Source organism: Dermacentor albipictus, chromosome 5 (genome assembly GCF_038994185.2).
Source record: "Dermacentor albipictus isolate Rhodes 1998 colony chromosome 5, USDA_Dalb.pri_finalv2, whole genome shotgun sequence".
In the NCBI taxonomy this organism is placed as follows: Eukaryota; Metazoa; Arthropoda; class Arachnida; order Ixodida; family Ixodidae; genus Dermacentor; species Dermacentor albipictus.
Genome location: NC_091825.1, coordinates 169,757,002 through 169,777,172, shown reverse-complemented (window position 1 = coordinate 169,777,172; position 20,171 = coordinate 169,757,002). Strand labels below are relative to the sequence as shown.

General features: G+C 45.1%; 1 protein-coding gene across 2 annotated transcripts in view; it reads right to left on the bottom strand.

Annotated features, from left to right (window-relative positions):
* Positions 1 to 20,171, bottom strand: part of LOC139060239 (activating signal cointegrator 1 complex subunit 3-like) — a 462,385-nt gene that overhangs the window by 419,842 nt on the left and 22,372 nt on the right. For both annotated transcript variants that reach the window (XM_070539311.1, XM_070539312.1), the window contains exons 4-7: positions 8,619 to 9,175; positions 5,020 to 5,202; positions 4,099 to 4,232; positions 1,386 to 1,533 (exon numbers count right to left, since the gene is read on the bottom strand). In XM_070539311.1, coding sequence (XP_070395412.1) covers positions 1,386 to 1,533; positions 4,099 to 4,232; positions 5,020 to 5,202; positions 8,619 to 9,175 — 1,022 coding nt within the window. The remainder of the gene's footprint in view (positions 1 to 1,385; positions 1,534 to 4,098; positions 4,233 to 5,019; positions 5,203 to 8,618; positions 9,176 to 20,171) is intronic.

Genomic DNA, 20,171 nt, shown 5'->3' with positions numbered 1-20,171 from the left:
GGCTGTGATGAAATAGGGGTTCCCATGCGACTTAATGAAAAAGTTGTTTTTCAATTACTTTTGCTCATGTATATAGTTCTGGCAATTTCGCAAATAAAGATCAGTTGAAGTCAGCGCCTGTGTTGTGTTCTTCCTTCAGTCCTCGTCTTTTGCGCTGCACAAACATGTCGATATTGAATCACCAACTCGCCCAAGCTTCCACATTATTAATTCAGTCATGCCTGGTGATTTTAGCCCTTGGGGACAATAAAGCGCATGCCTTCATTTTTTCGGACTGATAGATTTTTCGGACGTTCTTGCGGCCCCTAGGGAGTCCAAAAAAGCAGAAGTTGACTGCATTATGCGTGTTCCTTTCATTCGGCACACTGGATAATATCATTTTTTTTTTTTCACCCATCAATATCAAGTTAACAGAAGTCGACTGTACAGTATTCCCGGCAATGCATGCATCAGAAAGAAGAGTGAAAGCATATAATATAAATACTACTCCCGCGATGCGAGGTTAAAGGGACACTAAAGAGGAAAATTATTTCTTCTGCATCAGTAAGTTCCCTCTCTAGGACACCAAAAACACCTCTCTTACTACAATAACACGCTTGGTAAGCCAGAAAAAGCGCAAGAACGAAAGATGGGTGGCGACGCCTCCTTGAAGTTCCCACACCTGGTCGCTGTGCCATCATAGATTTTGATGGCATCTTCTAGGGCCTACTTAATTATATAGCGGTACAGAGTGACTACATTGTGTTCTAAGGGAACCAATTAATTATTTAATTATGGTGTTTTACGTGCCAAAACCACTTTCTGATTATGAGCCACGCTGTAGTGGAGGACTCCGGAAATTTCGACCACCTGGGGTTCTTTACCGTGCACCTAAATCTAAGTACACAGGTGTTTTCGCATTTTGCCCTTATTGAAATAACCAAATATTAATGGCAAGTTTCGGGAATCTTTACTCAGCCAACGCAGCCCAAATGCGAAAACATACTTTGGAATCCCTGACGTCACACTGACGTACCAGCGTTGGGGTTTCAGCGCGAAATTCAAATACTGATACTTCGACCTTTATTTTCTCATCTAATAATCAAACTATTATTTTGAAATGACTGCCTGCAGTGTTCTCAAACAATGCTTTAATAGTCTAAACTGATTTCTTGTTTCGCTTGAGTGTCCCTTTAATCAAGAAAGCAAACAAGCATTGCTTTTTTTTCACCAAATAAATTTGGTATAGCATTAAACACTTTTTAGTCTTTTTTTTTAAAGTTCTATAATCTGACGATTTGTTGTTTGTCCCACAAGGTATGAATTAATGAGCTTTTACTGCAAAACACTAAGATACAATCACTAGTTGAAGGTCTTCACCATGAAAGGTAAAAAGAAAATCTAACCTTGGCTCCTGCTATGAAGGCAGCTGACTTTTTGGCCTCGGCAAAGGAGTCGTAAACATTGGGATATCTCTCTATATGTGCTTGTGGTCTCCTAGCCAGCAATGGTGTAGCCTTGGCAGTCATAAGTTCGGCATTCAGTTCAGCATGCCTGCAAAATAGTCAGTGAAAGAAAAGGCTCACAGTTCAGGCCAGGCCCTAATCCCACTGCCAGCGCGTTAAAAATAAAAAAAGACGTAATTAAAACCAGTCTTATTTACCCTGTGCTCTGAAAGGGGAAAAGGTGTCTAACATTCCCATGCAACGTGCTTGTGTACGATCTCATAGAATTTGCCTTTCTTTATGCAATCAATTTTCTTACATGTCACAGTGGTTATCATCAGCTATGTGCATATAATTACTGTCCAAAGCCTTCCTTTGTTGATGCACAACTTACAGCACTGGTGCCACAGCCACTGTTTATGCAGTGTTAGCACACACCAAGCAGCATCGTTAACTAATGTAAAATTGTTGGTCAAGGCTTTCAGCAAATCTCAATGCTTTTAAAGCCAAACAAATAATTTTGTTGAATCAAAACTTTCTGGCTTCATAAGTAACACAAGAATATGGCCAAAAACATCTGTGGTACTAGTCTGGACATGGCTGAATTTTGCCATATTATCACATTTTTAACGACGGCATCTTGAACCAATCAGAAAGGCCCAGAAGGGTGCAACGGCCTCTCTGATTGGCTAAAAATGCCGCCACTACCAAACTTCACAATAAACAGTGGACTTTGATAATGTCCAGAAAAGAACTTCTGGTAAAACGGGATTCGCACGAAATGAATGGTCTAAACGTGATCATGTTTGATGTTCAGGCTAGTGCGTATGCTAAGGAGTTCCACCACAAAATGGCATCACCAAGGTGGGTACCATGAATTGTGACCAGGGACTCCATACCTGCATATCAGGTTGTACATTTATTTGAACATGACTTAGCGTGTTCATGTGGTGCACAATAACACATGGCTCCAGTTGCTCCGGTGCTTCCATGGCAGACATAATATACTAGTGCTACCACACAACAGGAGGATGCCTCATGATGCCCTCACTACCTCCTCCGACTCCCTGTCTCCACATTTCATTTTATTTTTTCCATCACCGGGGGGTGCCAACAGGCGGGACTCTCTTTGTCACATGTGGCTTTGTCCAATTGCCTAGAGCATTCCAGTGCTTGAATTCACTATATTTTTGTCTTATTGACAGAAATGATGCAACAATGGCTACCTTGCTATTATGTGTGCTTTTCCATGACGCTCCACACACATGAATGAAAGACAAGGTCACTTTGGTCCAGATGGTGCCATACTGCTGTGAGCAATGTCTTCAACTCTGCTATGCCATCATAGCAGCTGAATTGTTGGATTACATGTGTGGAAGAAAACTGGTACATGGTGGGAACTACCAAAATGGCCCCAGCCCGTATGACTGTGCAACAACGAACAATATCAGCACGGACTTGGCTGCGTGTACCATCTTGCAACAACTGTGCTGTGACGGGTGTGCTGTTATTGTTGCTGCGAAGATGTTAGACATGGCTAATATTCCTTTGCATTTAGAATACCGCCACATGTAAATTACAAGGGTGAATGATTGTGAAAGCAATTCTTGGTACAGATGCTAGTGGTGCATAGCTGTTGTTCTATAGAGAAACATTTTTTTTTTGTACTAGTAGAGTATTACCTACCAAAGCAACACCTATAGTCACGTACAACTTTAGAAGACAGGAGAGGCCCCACCCAGATGACCGAAGTGCAACAGCCGATTGCCTCCACGACAAAAGAAATAGTCCCACTCAAAAAATTGTGCTTCTAAAACACCATTTTCGGTATAGATAAGACTATTGTATCTTGATGACTGGTTTGGTAGAGCTCTCGTGATTGGCATGCTACAGCACATGCCAGATCACAAGAGAGAACCCTGTGCCTTTTACAATGCTATGCATCATCTGCTTTTTAGCTTGTTTGCAAAGGACAAAAGTAGAAACAGCAGCTTCACGTGGCTTTTGCACTGGCTTACATGTACACATAACATTTACTAGTCGTTTTCAGAACTTAAAATGAATCGGTTGCTGTTCAGCTGATAGAACTTTCTTTTGTGCAAGTTAGTTAACCACATTGTGGAAGCAACACTAGAAGCAAGGATAGAAAACACAGCAGAAAGGCAGAAGGCAAGGTATACGAGAGAGAAAGGCTTTAATGAGATCGAAGAGGCCAGCCCTGCTGTTCACAGGACTTCGTGCTGTGAACGAGACGAGTTAATGAAATTGTGAAAAAAGACACAGCTGAAAGCAAACTTTCACTCCCACCTAAAGCACAAAATGCATAGGCCACGATAGGATCTTATCGCACTTGAACTGTGTACGGAACAGAATGCAGCTCCACTGTGACAGTAGCTCTTGTCGCGCTGCGTGCAATTTGAGAGGTGTGTTTGCAAGCAGCTCCTTGTAACTCAATAATTTTACCATCGGCGTACAGTACGTGGAAGTTTCTATTTATTGTCTCGGCATTCCTTTGCGGCAGAAACGAAATTTAATATACAAACACACTTTGTTATATTGAGGTTCTAAATACATTGTGTTCTATGGACAAGAGTATGTGAAAAGGTAAATACTTTGTTATATCGAGAATTTCGTTACATTAAAGTTCATAACATTGAGGTATAACTGTACTTGCTTTTGCCTACGAAGAAATTCAACATTCAACTGCATGTCATCATCTTGCTCCTTGGTGTTGTTCTTCGTACGATCACGTCCAATCCTTTTTTCCTCTTTCTGAATTTTTTTCATGAGACTCTTCTCTTGTTCCGACTGAAATGGACAACAAAACTATGTTGCAAAACAGTCAGGGAAAGAAAATTTCAGAAGTGTACTCTTAATCAAGATCTGCTGTTGACATTACTTACAGAGCAATAAACACTTTAACCCTTTCAGGCACTGTGTACACAATTGAGTACGCCAAGGTTATGCATCAACAGCAAAGGCACTGATGAAAGCAATGGCATTTAAAATGTGTCGCATAGATCTGAAAACACTTCTGATTGGAATTGTGATGCAAGTATGAATAACATGTGCAAAAAGCTTTAGTAAAATGAGTGGGAATGTAGACGGTTGGGTATTTTTACCCAATGTGAGCATGTCGTATGCAGTGGGTTTACTTCCATCATTGTTTTTCACAATTCGTTGCACCAGGCACAATTTTCAAGTGACTGGTTAGGTGCTTTTCAAGCCTGCTAGACATGAAATCATTGATGTTCTCATATCTGATGTTCCTGTATGAGTTTTCACGTGGAGTCTACAGTCTCTAAGCATGACAAAACAGACTAAAGTATTGAAAATTCTTAATCTATTTTGCAGCTGTATGCTTTTTATGACTCTGAACATGTAGGAAATCCGGTTGAAGTAATTTTTAAATCAACAGAATCAGTTAGCACCAGAAAGGGTTAAACACCAGTGTTCTTTCGGACCTACAAAAGAAAGCATGGTTTGTGACACTCGCAAGCAAAAAAATATGTTGTCTCAGCTCAAAGAGTAATAGAATGATGCATTAGATAATGCAATGATAAAAATGTAAGCAGTGCACTTTTGCGTTTTTTACCTGAATGGTGACTTGGCAACCGTATGTGGGCTTTGCAGGCTGGTTCTTGAAGACAGGCACAACATCAGGGAAAGGTTCTGCCATGTTTAATGCATCAGCATTCATGGCCTTCACAAGCTCTTTACGATGGTCGAGGATATTATGAATCACACCTAGAAACTCGGCACCGAAAATTTCATACATCTGAAAAATGAAAACAGCCACCAACAGGAACAAATTGTAAATAGAAATTGACCACTGTCACATGCCCAATCTTTTGGTGATGGCTTTGCATAAGGAGCAATGTTTGATATGTGTCATAGGCGTTTTGTATATGAAATCAAGGACTGTTTTGTAGTATCTGTTGTCGTGTACCCAACAATCATGGCTAGACGTGCCATGTTAGAGGAGGACAGCTGGCTGGAGGAGACAAAAATGTGCCACTTGTAACGCTGGACAAGTCCATACTAGGTGGCCAACATCTACTTTCATCACTGGAAGGGGGACAATGTTGAGTCCAGCGGAAAGTGCAGCCAGTTCCAAATACAGCTGACAGCCGGTGTAAGGGCCACCTGCAACTTCCTAAGCACAGCTGCTGCCACTACAGTAAAGTGATGGGGGAGGGATCAGGCAAGACATGAGCACACATGTATTGCCAGAAAGAATTTTTCACGTGTAGGGAGGATATGCATTGGGTTGGCCGTGTGCTTGCTGGTCAGCAGCAACGTTGTGAAGCACGTCCTTGAATTCAGTGTACCCTGACGCATTTCAATCATAAAGGCATGCATCACCTCACAGACTTCCTTGGCTGCAAGTGACTGTGCAGATGTATACAAAGCTTTCAAACATGCATGAAGCAAGCACCACTCTTACTTCTGACACAAGTGCCTACTCCCACAATAAGCTTCACACACAAAAGAGATATCCTCATCTTACCTCAATATTTGTTCACTCAAACATCAGCTAACATATACAAGGTCTGTCCCAAAAGTGCACATAGTGTCAGGAAAGAAATGGGATAGGGTGTGGGAGTACTGCTCTCACACTTGCCCCTCTTGAGAGTACCCCGTTGACCTCCAGTAGGAGTTAGGCTGCTGTATGAGAAGCCTGAATTCATGCAGATTTGTGCAGCCCATGTTTGGCCATTTCAAAAGATAGGTTAAAGGATCAGTGTCCCATTTCTTGTAAAACTAAGTACGAATGGGGCAGAAATTTATCAGATGTCACGATAGGCCAATGGAAAGGGCATGCTGAATGAAAAGAACTGTCTTCAAGTTGGTTCGGCATGTTCGCGACGGCCGAGAATACCCCACAACGATGCAAAATCAGGATGTTCTTCTTCTTCGCGTGAAGGTGCAAGCATTGATCATTGATCATGTGCATTCTCTCACATTCACTGACGACCGAAAGACTTATCAGAAGCACTTGGTTTATATTAAAGGCATTTGGTTTAGGAAGGTCATTTATTCATACAATTGTGAAGGCAAAATTTGGAAATAAAAAGAGGTTTGTGTAAAGTTGGTAACAGGACAGCTCACTACTGAGCAAATGTTTCAATGAAAACCATCTTTTGTTGATTAGAAAACCTCAAATGAAAGTGATAAATTATTATGCACCTTCTTACACCAATGCTTTGAAGTGTTTGAAATATTAGGCTTGTCCCAGATGACCACATTTCTCGAAAGAGGGCACTGGATTTGGGGCCAAGACAATGCCCTTGCACACTCTGCATTGATAGTGCATGGTGCACACAATCCCATAACTTTGCTTGAACACTCTCCCCATGTGTTGCCCCCCTCTCCCCCCCCCCCCTCAAATGCAAACTGCTGCTGTGGAACCAGCATTTCGGAGGTGTCATAAAAATTTAAAAAAAGAAGTGACCTCTCTGCTGAAGCCCTTAATAAGAGATTACTGTTAAGGGTGCTTCCTGCAATGGAACGAGAGGTTAAACCAGTGTATTCAACAGTGATTACATTTAAGGTGATAACACTGATGTACGTGTAAATTCATGAAATGGCATTTTAAATAATGCACTGCATGATTTTCGAACAGATCTCATGCTATGTAAATTGGTGGCATGGCCAAAGTATGATGCTGGGCCAGGCCAAGGTGCGAGCTCTCCTTTCAGTTCCTATGGTGCAAGTCCAGCATGGGGGCTACTATGTTGACCATGGAGAGCTGATATTCTACAGCACTATCTGAACATGAACCATCAGTTCTTTCAGCCCATTTGCCGTTCCTCCTACTTACCATTCAGCTCCATATAGAGTGACAGTGGCATTGCCAGCCATTAGCCTACAGTTTGTACTACTTGCTTGTGGCTGCATACTTGGGTACATTTAGAACATGTTTGCTTTATACTGTCAAAATGTAGCTGTCCAAGGTGCGATCTACAAATTGAGATGGCACCAAATTTCTTAAATTTTATTGGCAACTAACACAGTAGACATCTGTTTATTCAACTATGGTTAATTCGAGCTTTTGGTTAATTCAATCCTGACCGAAGGTCCCGGCCTGTGCCATACATTTCCATGAGCCCAAACTTTAGTTATTTTAGTCCTAAAATCGGCCTTAGCTGGGCAATTCGAACTTGACTGGTCAGCACACACATGCCTGACCTCTATGGTGACCTCAGTAGCAAATCCTTTAGTGGCAACGTCTGTCTCGGCAGAGCTTAGGGGAGAAGGGGTGCTATTCTTGACATCGGCAAATTCCATCATATTGTCCGATATTGTAGTGACAGCATTTTGAGCCAATCAGAGCTCAAAAGATGGCAAAATTCACCAAGGTCCAGTATAGCACCCCAGGAGTGCATTGAAAATACGTCATGTCCAGTCGAAAACAGCTATTTTCAGCTTGCTCTAAGAAGATTCTCAAGAGAGAACGGCAGCACACAGTGAATGATTATGATATTCACCCAACTGGTCTGAAAATTGTCTGCGCAGTCCAATCAGATATTAGGCCTGCTATATTTTTCTTGCTAAAAAATCAGGTGTGCAAAAGGTTTCCACTTTGTTTAGGAGCTTTTATGTAATTTCGAAATTACTTTTCTGCTTTAAACACACAGAAAATGGGCCAGTGTTCGATGAGGGAGCGTGTCAGAATTGGGCAAATATTGCCAAATGAATCAGCGTCTGGTACTGTCAAGGTTGAATTAATGGTAGTCGATTGTACTGGAAATGTGCACACCAATACTACAGAAGAAACTGCTTTATCTTGCTACAGCATTGTACAGGTAAGAAAAGATGCTTCCAGCTTGAAATGGGCTCAACACCACGATAGAACATTAAGTGGAATTCGAGGCAGCAGCCCACCAAATAGTGCCTAGGCAAATCTATGCACACAGCTTCAGACATCATTAACTAGCACGAAAAAGACAATGAACGACAGTAAGAAGCACACAGGACAGAATGCTAGTTGTGCTGTATGTTCTGTCCTGTGTGCTTCTTGTCTTCTTCGCACTAGTTAATTATGTCTGAAGTCTGTAATGAGCACTAATAGCCCAACTGTTTTCTCAAAGTAGGCACATGACCTGGTACAAAAACAGTGAAGAAAAAATGAGAAACTTGCCAAAAGTGGACAAGAAATATACGAATGCAACAGTCTGACAAATGACTTACCTCTCCTTCGAGTTCCTTGTCGGTACGGTGCGAGTCGAGCATTGGGGCTACTATGTTGACCAATTCCTCCACAGAGAGACCCAAATTATTGCCTTTCAACAGTGCTGCCTGCACTTGAGCCCTCAGCCAGTGGCCATCATAGCGGCTCTTTGGCTTGCTCTCCGTCACAACGGGGTCCTTATAACTTATGTCCAGGCAGGCCTGGTCTTTGACAAACAGTTCGTCCTCAGAGCACGCATCAACCTCATCGTCCACAAATGGCTGAAAGCTGCCTACTTTGATGCGACGGGCAAACTCAGCAGCCTCGGGGAATGAGTCTTCCAGGCTGTATTTCTGTTCAAGCAGCAGCTGCCTCGTTTCTGGCGGCAGCCAAGAGAAGATTTTGTGCACCAAGAGGCAGGCCTTGTTTGCCAGTTCAGCAGAGAAGCTGCCAAAGGCCCTTTTGAGCTGCTGACGTTGATGCTCGGTAACATGGCTCTGGCCATGGTCACCTTCAAATATTTCCAGCAGTTGCAGTGCTGCAGCGTGCAGAACTTCTTCAAGGCAGTCACCCCCAGCTGCAGGAACAGTCATTAACAAACAGTGTAAATAGTTAAAAACTGTTTCAACATTCTAATTCTAATGCTTTCGCAAATCCCCCCATGTCCAGAAATAGTGTGTTTTTCAGTGCATAAATCAGTCAACATGAATTTGTTCACACAACTGATCTTTCTACATGGCATTCAAAACATGGGAAATAGTACACAACCGGAAACAACCACAACATAGATAAATGCTTGTGGCTAATCTAGAAGCTGTGGTGCAAAAGATGTGGACACGAAAGCACGTGAAATGTACACCACAAGCACCATGCGTCTTCATGTCATCTTTTTTGCATCACAGTATCTAGATTAAGCATGCACCAACTAGCGCAAGCTTCAGTGCTACTGCAACAAATGCTTGTGACCACAAAAGGTCACAAAGTTTTGAGCCAAAGAAAGCGAAATATATTAAGCCAACAAAAGAAAGTGCAATTTACAACATACAGTATGTATAAAGTATATTTTTTTAAACGATGGAACTGCAAATAAAATCAAGGACACACAAAGTGAGGAAACTCACTGTGAAGGATACACCATGCCATTGGAGAAAGCCGCAAGAAGGCAAAAAATGTTGCAGCAAGAGTTTCAGTTCTGGCCTACCGCAACTCACGAAAGCAGTTGGAGATCCAATGGGGTTCAAGTGAACTTAGACTCGGAACAGCTCTCCTTCAAGACAGACAGGCAGTCTCGTTTGTCAGCAGAGCACTGACACTGGGCCTGTTCGATTTTCGGAGTTCTGGCAGCACGCTGGCAGCCAGCTAGTTCCGGTCCTGGTAAGAAGTCACGTGGGCTGGTATCCCAAGGCAACCTGAACCTGCCTGAAGTTTGCAAAATCGAACGCCGGGACAGCTGGCCGAATGTAAACATGCTACCAGCATGGCAGTGCTTGGCGAGTCCGGCGCGCGCTCGGTGTAGTTTGCCCATTTATACGTTGCCAGCTTGAAAATATATAGTTGCATTCAGGGATACGATCACTTTCGCGCAATTTCGCGCGACTCGGCGCAGGACGTGCACTGGGCCAACCTCGCCTTGCGCGGTGCAACAGATGGCCTCTGACATGGCAGATGACAAGACGCGAAATTTTGCATAACTGATTGTATCCTCGAAAGCGATAGCTCCAGAATCCTTGCTCGCAGCAATCATGCCCCCACCGGCGACATTGATGAGTTGGCGTTGTGTCACCACTTCACAAGACATGAAAAAGCAGGATATCGGGTACGTCTCATGCGCATAAAATTTCGTACCGACCTGCTTGGGCTTCGATTTCAGAAAGTTTGTCATGGCTGATGGTGCTTCTCATTTTGACCCAAAGGAGCTGGGGACACGGCTGGCATATGAAAATGCATGCCACTTGTTACCAGCGAAAAGTTTCACACGAAAAACAACATTGGTCGCGATCATGAGAGAAATGAGCCATTATATGTGTGTATAATATACGTGTGCCTACTACTCAACTAGTGCATTCTTACATCAACGGCCTGCAGTTCGGACACATATCGGTTTTGAGCTGCCACCCAAGCATACGACGGAGAGACGGAGCGAACACGGCTAGCTGCAATGCGTTCACTAAGAACAACAGAAAGCTGAGCTAGTTGGTAAGGATTCATTATGCAAAAAAGAAGTGAGGCGTGCAGACAGGACACAAGAGTCGAGAAGTGGACAACACGAATGCCGGCTATCGACAGAAGAGAGCACTGAGGCAAAAAAAGAAAGAAGACACAAAACTCATCTGCGCATGCTCAGGAATGGTAACACCACGTGTCAGTCGGGTACACGTGCCGGTCTACGTGAGAGATAACTGTTAAGGCACTTAATCTCTTCTTATGTAAAGTAATCGAAGGCTGACTCATGCACGCACTTCCACCATTATAGATATGCCATGACTCTACCATAAGACGCATATCTTCATTCTTAAGCCTGTACAATATCGCGCATTCGTCTAACTCAGGCGTGCAGTTACAATCTCGGAAATGTAGCGAAAGATTAGAAGGCGATCCACCGGTTAACGACCTTTTATGTTCCATTAGCCTCTGATTGATACACCGCCCCGTTTGCCCTACGTAGAAATGGCTAAGGGGAATATTATAAACCACACCCATACGACAGTCAGTAAAACTGTTGTTCTTATAGTGCTTCACTGGACAAATATCTGTTCATTTTTTGCCTTTTACCCGCTCCTTTTTGTCCTGTATACGGCAGCGCATATCTTACCTAGCTTATTGGGAGCAGTGAAAGCAACATTAACATCATATCTACTTGCAACTTTTTTAAGCCTTTGCGACACTGAATGAATATACGGAATAGCCACTACTCTTTTTTTGCTATTACTACTTTCTGTAATCACGTCCATCCCTCTCGAAACCGACTTCTTTAGGCGCTCAGCCACAGTGGCCACAGCTACACTAGGATAACCTGCTTCTAATAGGCGCCGGACCTGCGCATTAAAACTGGTGCTCATTTTGTGCATGCAGTATCTGGTGAAGGAAGACTTACGGCACGACATGGCAATTTCGTTTTTTACTACTTTGGAATGCCTGGATTTAAAGCAACGGCTTCGAAGATCTTGGGGAGTACTTCGAAGCCGTTGCTAAACTTTCAATCCAAGCATTCCGTGCATTTCATCCAAGCAATCCGTGAAGTCCCCGCAAAGATGGTGGCGAGTGTCCATCGCCTCTTTTAGTCGTCTGCTAGCCAGAGAACTTCCAGAGAGCAGCCAGACCAAAATCGTCCTGGCAGGTTCTGGCAGCCCACATGTAGCCAGAACTGTCCAGTCCGAGGAAAACGAACGCCCGGCGGAAGTGCGTGGTGCGATGGGCGGAGCAACCCGAGAAAAGCAAAGACGCTCTGGCTGGCTCTGGCAGCCCGCGGGTAGCCAGAAGTGGAAAATTGAAGAAGCCCACTTCGAAGAAGCCCGAGATGCTTGGAGTTATATCCATTGCCACCCAGGAGGCACTGGATGAGTGCGCTGGGCGCAAAGAGATGTGCTTTAGGCCTCCCCTCACGAGGAGAGGGCCCTAGGACCCCCCGAGCCACTAGGTTGCTGGTTCTTCGAAGATGGCAGAGCAGCATCTGCCGCATCCGCCTCCCGCCCCACGTGGGAGGGCCGAGCGATCGCTGTCGACCATTGTGACACATTCTCAGGAGTCGTCAATCTGTCATGTTGATTTTTGCTGCAGATTTTGAGAAGCAGATCTACACTTGACATTTTTGTTGCTTTGTAGCCTGGGCCCAAGCTTTTCTGCAAGGTATTTGGGCATAAGGAAAGGGAAACTATTTGAACTGATTTGTCTTTTTGTTCACTGTGCACCACATGGAAGCATGGAAAGCTTTCTTTGCTTTGGTTGAGGAATGGAAACGTAACATTGGTGTGCCATCTCTAGAGAGAGAGATCAGGTAGGGAGGAAAGGGAGTACCCATTACTTATTTCTTGTTATTCGGCAACGTTAATAGCCATCCACCATCGAGCTCAATAAAGGGGCATGCAAGGTTTGAGTAACACTCGCACCTAATAACCTAATAACCTAATATAGTAGACCTAAGGATGGATGAGTTACACCAGGTTAGCCCTTGCTGTCTGGAAGATTGAAAGTAAAATGAAGTAAAGAGAAGACAGGATAGATGTAAAGTTTATGGGGATGCGCAACTCACGCGTCCCCTGATATGCTGTTTTCTCGCATAGCTCCCGTCTTCTGTAATCCGGCTTCTCCGCATGGCTTGGTGGCGACAGCAGTCGGTCTGGTTGAAGCGCATTGCGAGAGATGGCACAAGTGTGGTGCGAGAGAGTGATGGCACAAGAGAGTGAGTGGGACTGGTCGGGCGCGACAGGGAGTAGGCTCTTTCTGTTTGGCTCGGAGTCGACAAGCGGCGCAGACATTCTGCGCATGCGCCGATCCACGCTTCTGCGAGACCGTCTAGCGAGGCCTACCTCGGAATGGACGAACATGATCGTTCGAACACGCCACCTTTTGCATGACCATACGCGCAAACGATAAGAATCTGATGCTGGGATTCAGGCCCTCTTGTTCATGGCAGTCCATGACGCAGCAGTAACGACGGTGACGCTTTTTCCAGGCTGAGCAAGTTCTCTCTGGATCGGCGTCAGAGATTCCTTCTGCTTCCAGCATTACGTCTCATGGAGAGTCTGTTTTCATTAAACTATAGGCTGCGGCTAGCTCGCACTGTGGTCGGCGTGGTCTGTGAGAAGTGATGAGCCTTTTCGCACTTGCAACAGCGCAGAAAAAAGTGCGAATCGACGCAAAAGTCGGGTTAGAAACATGCTTCGCCACAGCCCGGGTTCAATACTACCCAAGCTGATACTACCCAGATAACGCTTTGCACGCTGCCACCAGGCGCCGCTACTATACCTCAAACTCCAGCGCAAGACGCCCATGGCTGCCAGTGGATCTGCAAGCGAGACTACCGGTTCAAGGCGGCGAGGTAATCAAAATGGCAGCGGTGGTGGCTTTGATTAATGCCGTTTCGGACCTGCGGTCATGGCAAAACGTCCGGAAAATCGGACGGCGTAGAGTTCTTGCGTTTGAAATTTCAGACGTTCTGATACATTGACTCTATGGGGTACGTGGTGGCGCCACGAAGCCATCCAAATTATCGGGAATACGGAAAGTCGGTCATTGACTGTACACTGGCAACTCTCCAGCCGACGACAGGGCGTCAAAGACGATTCATTACGATTCTTGCCTGTTACTCGAGCCAGCATTACCACGACTTTCGACCCTTTCAATAAAATTACAGCCTAATTTCCCTGATAGAGGCACAAATTCCCCGAGTTTTCCATGAGTTTTTCCAGACTACTCAAAATCACTGAGAATTCTCGGTTTTCCCAGTTGGTAGACACCCTGATCGATCAGCAGTGGCAGCAGTGCCGTGGAGCAGTACTTTCAGTCAATTGCTTTTCAAGATATGATCACTTTTGCAAAATTTTGAGCAACTCGGCACCATATGCAAAGCAACAGCGCACCAAACTAAAGTACCAAATGTAAAGTAGCAAACTTCGTAAGGTACGTCCCGACCCTGGTGGATCTTTTTTTTTCCGCAAGCAAGTCGACGTTTGCTACGCATGTGGCAAGCTGGGCCATCGAGCGGATGTGTGTCCAACTCACAAAGAATCAACATGCAGAAGATGTGGTACAACCAACCGAGAGGAGTCACACCAATGCTCACCGAAATGTGGCCCATACAGAGCACCAAACCTGATGGCTGATGAAGCCTGCAAGCAACGTTTCCAGATACCATACATGCTCAGAACGCTAAGAAGGGAATGAGCCAACGAGGAAACAAGAGTACAACAAATTGGCAGCCCACCCATCAACTTGAAAACAGCGGCGGATAGACACCCTCGATCCAAGTGTCGCCCCCATTCCAGGAGTCATTCCAGAATCAGAGGCCGCTCAAGATCCCGGAGCCAATCCAAAGCTAGAGGACGCCCCTTCTCCAACGAGGCGTAGACGTGCTTCAATTCATCTGGAGGACCTTCAGACCCCAGGGAACAAAATCATCAACAGCAATCAACCTGGGCCAATCGAGTCCGAGGAGGAGCTCAGGGAACACAGGTAATGCACGAGCGAACGCCAGAGCATGAGCATAACAAAGTAGAAAATGATAGGATAGCGCAACTAGAAGAAGAAAATGATAAGCTAAGAACCATGATAGATAAGCTCATTACGGAAATTACAGAAATTAGAAGAAGCTCTCAGATGGCCACGAGAAATCAACCACCCTCTACTAGCAGTGCTAGCAAGAAATCGGAATTCCCTCGACCCATGGACGTTACCAAAAAAGGAGAGGGATAAGGAGACACCCATGCCGAAGAAGCGGGCCATAACAACATGTGAACAAGCATCTACCAGGGCGAAATCTGAAATCACAGAAATGTTCACGATGCTCAGCGACAATGTCAAGTAGATACCTGAATGGCTGATGCAATTCCAGTCAGGTATTGCAGCCATGGAAGAGCGCACTAATCAGATATTCAAGATCAAAGCATATCTTAACAATACGGTGGTCCCAGCTCTAGATCCCAAGGCCCCTAAACCTCTCGTACAATGCACAAAGTTTGACAGTTTCACTACACAAAACAATACACCCAAGTCAAAGCAAGATGGCTACAGAAACGAGTCAATTCAAAATGTACCAGTGGAACTGCAGGGGCTACCAACATAAAAAGGTGCCCCTGCAGCAATTTATTCTATCCAACCCTGAGAAACTGCACGTTGTCCTGTTCCGAGAAACGCTCACCCCTAATGTCACTTTGCCCGGGTATCACTCAGTGATGAAGATCAATGACAGGGGGAGGGGAATTGCAACCCTAGTTAGTAACAGGGCTACGCACACCAGCCACAATCTGGTAAAAAGATGGAATGCATCATGACAGAAATCATTCCAAACTCTTCAATTGGCAATCAGGACAGCATCTTTATTCCTAATGTCTACAGCAGCCCTAAGGATCTAAAGAAAACAGTCAAGTCCCCACTTACCAAAACAATCAAACTAGCTCGAGACTCACCGCTAATGGCTGCCGGAAACTTTAGCACCCGCTACCCCGCATGGGGTTACCTCTACAATATGAGCAAATGGAAGAGTCCATGGCACGAAGCAATAGATCTAGAGTTAACATTCATCTCGGACCCAGCATTCCCAACTAGATGCAGCACATCAACCTGTTGAGACACGACTCCAGAGTTCACTTTTGTTCGCAACGCTTCGGAACCCACCTGGGCTACCTTGCACCAAAACTTGGGCAGTGACCATAATGAATTAACAATAAACTTACGGATTAGGTAGACGAGAAATTTCACGTCGTAGACTGGGACAAACTCCGTAAAATCAGAAAGAAAAAGGTGATTGAAGAAGTCAACCTAAGCTTGGAACAATGGACCATACAACTGAAGAGGGACATCGGCACCGCAACCAAAGAGGTGCTAACAAATCTCCCGATCAACAAGATGGACAGCCGATTGGCGCACCTCATAGTAGCTAAACAATCCCTACTCAACCTATGGAAGGCTCAGACACTAAACCGTAGGCTGAGAAAGAAAATTGCTGAAACCAACTGAGCGATAGAAGAGCACCGCAAAACCCTCTCTAAGCAACACTAGGGATGAGGTTTGCAACTCTATAAATGGCCGAATGAGAAAAAAAGGAACCTGAAATCTACTGAACCACCTACTAGACGAAACGAACGCAAAATCAAGTCAGTAGACGAAACGAACACAAAATCAAGTCAACACAACATGTGAAGTAAAATCCTGCAGGTGGCACAGAATGACTCATCCAAGTCAGCAGTTACTGCACAGCTAGTGAATAGGTACCTATCCGTCGAGGATACACAGCAGCCACCCCCTCCTCGACTGGAATAGACGGGATCAAGCAACTCTACTTTGGATGCTGAGTTCACAGTAGGAGAGGTCAGGGCGGCTTTACACAACCTCAATGGAAGATATGCCCCTGGTTCCGACAGGATAACAAACAAGATGCTCCGCAATTTGGATGATGACTCCATAGAGAACTTGACACAACTAATTAATGACATGTGAAGGAGTGGTGACGTTCCTGTTGAATGGAAGAGTGCCCACACCATTTTAACCCCAAAACCAGGCAAGCCCCGTGGCCTCGAGAGAATCTACGACCGATCGCACTCCTACCGTGCGTGGGAAAGGTTGCTGAACATGCAATACTGAATCTATTATTTCGGTACCTGGAAGAGCACGATGTTTACCCTCACAGAATCATTGGCTTCAGACCTGGTCTATCTACACAAGATGCCATGCTCCTACTCAACAATCAAATAATCAGTCACAAGGCTAGGGACACGAGAGCAATACTGGGACTAGACATGGAGAAAGCCTTTGATAATATCCTCCAATCGCTTATACTCAAATCCATTCCAAACCTCACTCTGGATAGTCACTTTCATCAATATGTCGAAGCCTTTCTCAGTGGCAGGATGGCCACATTCAAGGCTGAGGACCTAATATCACATGCGATGAAGTTAGGTAAACAAGGCACACCCCAACGAGCGTTCATATCGCCCACCCTTTTCAATATCTCCATGATAGGTCTCGCCAGAGGACTCGAAGGCATACAATACACCACTTATGCGGACGACATCACGATATGGTGTACTGGAGGCAGCGATGGAGAACTAGAACAAAGATTACAAGACGCCATAAACATCATCAAAGAGTACCTCACCCTAATGGGACTATGATGCTCACCCAAGAAATCGGAGCTCCTACTATACCGACCTAAGAGACAAGGCCGCAAACCCAGAGGATGGCTTCCTCCTGGGGAGAACGACATGACGCTCCATACCAGGAGTGAAAGCGTCATCCCAAGGGTGGACCTGGGCTTAATGATAGCATCCAATGGGTCCAATAATCAAACAATTCTATGCATCGCTAAGAAAGTGGACAATGCAATCAGGCTCATCAAATGAGTAACTAACCACCGATATGGACTTGGAGAAGACATCGCCAGACTAATTCACACCTTTGTGCTATGTCACTTCGCCTACATAGCAGCCATGCACGAGTGGCAGAAATCCAAAAGAGACAAACTCAATGCATTGTTAAGGAAAGTAATCAAGGTAGCTCCTGGGCTACCTATGTACATGGAAACTGAAAGACTCATGCAACTAAAGCTGCACAATACATACACTGGTGGAAATAACCAAGGCACAAGAAAGAGCTCAGTTCATTCGACTCTCCATAATGCGATCAGGAAGACACATTCTCAAACGGATTGGTACACCATTTACAGCAATACATAATAACCATAGAGAAATTCCCAAATATCTGCGGAAGAATATCATAGTCATGCCTGTTGCAAGCAATGTTCACCTCATTCATAATGAGGGCAGAAGGCAAGCCAGAGCCAGAGCCCAATTAGAGAAAGCTAAAAATCAGGCTGAAGAATGCTTATTCATCGACACGGCTTTCATGTCAGATAGACGAGCCTTCACAGTGGTCCTTCTAAACGGCAAAGGTGAAATAGTCAACTCGGCTTCTACGTAACCCACACAACCAGAATTTACAGAACAGATAGCCGTCACATTGGCACTTTTAAACCCAAAGAGATCCAGGATCTTGAGCGATTCTTGTGCAGCCATCTGAGCATTTGCCAAAGGAGTCATCTCTAGACAAGCCCAGGCAATTCTCGATGGAAAGATCGTCAAACCTCACACGATCATCTGGTTTCCTGCTCATATGGGAGAAATTACCGGTGCTCCTGTCAACCTCAACAAATTTGCCCACAATGCTGCACGAGGACTTGCCAACCGTGCAGCCACAAGATGCCGAGCTTCCAGATTGCAGGGACCATCTCCTCACGTACAACGAGCTAACCAAGCACTTCTACCTAGGACGCAGGGTCTTCCGCTCTCCGCACAGTAAACTAAATAGAGATCGGGCCATTACGCTAAGGCTCTTGCAAACAAGAACCTACCTGAACTCGCTTTTAATAAACAAGCTCTATTCGGAGTTCACTTCGCCTGCAACATGCGTTAAATATAACGACACCATAGATCTTAGTCATATGCTCTGGCATTGCTCCACACTACGCAGCAACAAGGACAACACTGAGGTGCGGAGGGACACAGCTCTACACAGTCTCACATTCGACAAACAGCTATGGGCAGCCCAACGGACCCGCGAAGCAGCCGAAACGCTTGGCCTTTTGGTCCCAACATGGGAGTGGCCTGCTTCGGGCTAGGAAACTAGGGCGACCTAATGAACCTCAATAAAGTTTTTCTATCCATCTATCCACCCTGCTTATCGGTGTTGTAGCTGCCGGGTCTTGCTAATTTTTACTAGTTTTGAACACTCAACTAGCCTCAAACCACGCAAAACTTAAGGTCAGACCACACGCACACTTCCAGAATCTGACTCCTGGCTGCCCCTGGTTAGACACCTTGGCAGACTTATTGATAACATTTCAATATGCACAAGTTGGATATGGCTACTATTCATCAGTCAACCTGTTGCAGGACAAAGTCAATCTGCACCGCGTAACACAGCCAGATTGGAGCATACAGGGTCCATTATGATAGTAATGCGCATGATTTTATTATGATGCGACTACCCATAGCAGTGCGGTAAAACCGGTCAGGAAATGTGGCGAGGGTTGTGCTCTGCCAAAGCAGCTGGTCACCAGTTTACTCCGAGCAGTGTGAGCGGATAACATGGCACAATGGAGCGTTTGCTTGAACAGCGATACGCTATCAAGTTTTGTGTGAAGCTTGGAAAGAATGCAACTAAAACACTCCAGATGCTTCAAGAGGCATTTCAAGGTCACAGTCAGGGAGGTGGCACAAGTTGTTTAAGGAGGACCGGGAGGAGGTTGCCGACAAACCTCGTTCTGGACACTTAACAACGACCAGAACTGACGAAAACACGAATCGTGTGTGCGAAGTTTTGCATTCCGACCATCGATTCAGCATCCAACAAATTGCTGACACCCTACACATGTCCACATTTGCAGTACATGGGATAGTGACCAAAGATGTGCAAATGCACAAGATCTGCACGAAGCTTGTGCTGAAAGTGATAACAGAAGATCAGAAAGAACTTCGAGTTTTGCGCTGTCAAGAATTGATGGATTTGATTCAAAATGAGCCGGACTTTCTTAACTCTGTCGTAAGCGGAGACGAATCCTGGATGTTTGAGTACGACCCAGAATTGTAAAGGCAGAGCAGCAAGTGGCACACAATATCACCCCCCGCCCCAAGAAAGCACAGATGAGCAAATGTCACATCAAAACGATGCTCACTGTCTTCTTTGACGCACAAGGAATCGTCCATTTTGAGTTCATAAAGAAACTATAAACTCAGCCTTTTACCTGGAGGTGCTCAAAAGATTGAAACGCCGGGTCGCGCGCGTGAGGGCTGACATCAAAGACGCGGTCAAGCTCCACCATGACAATGACCCCGCACGCCCATCATTACCAACTTCCTGGC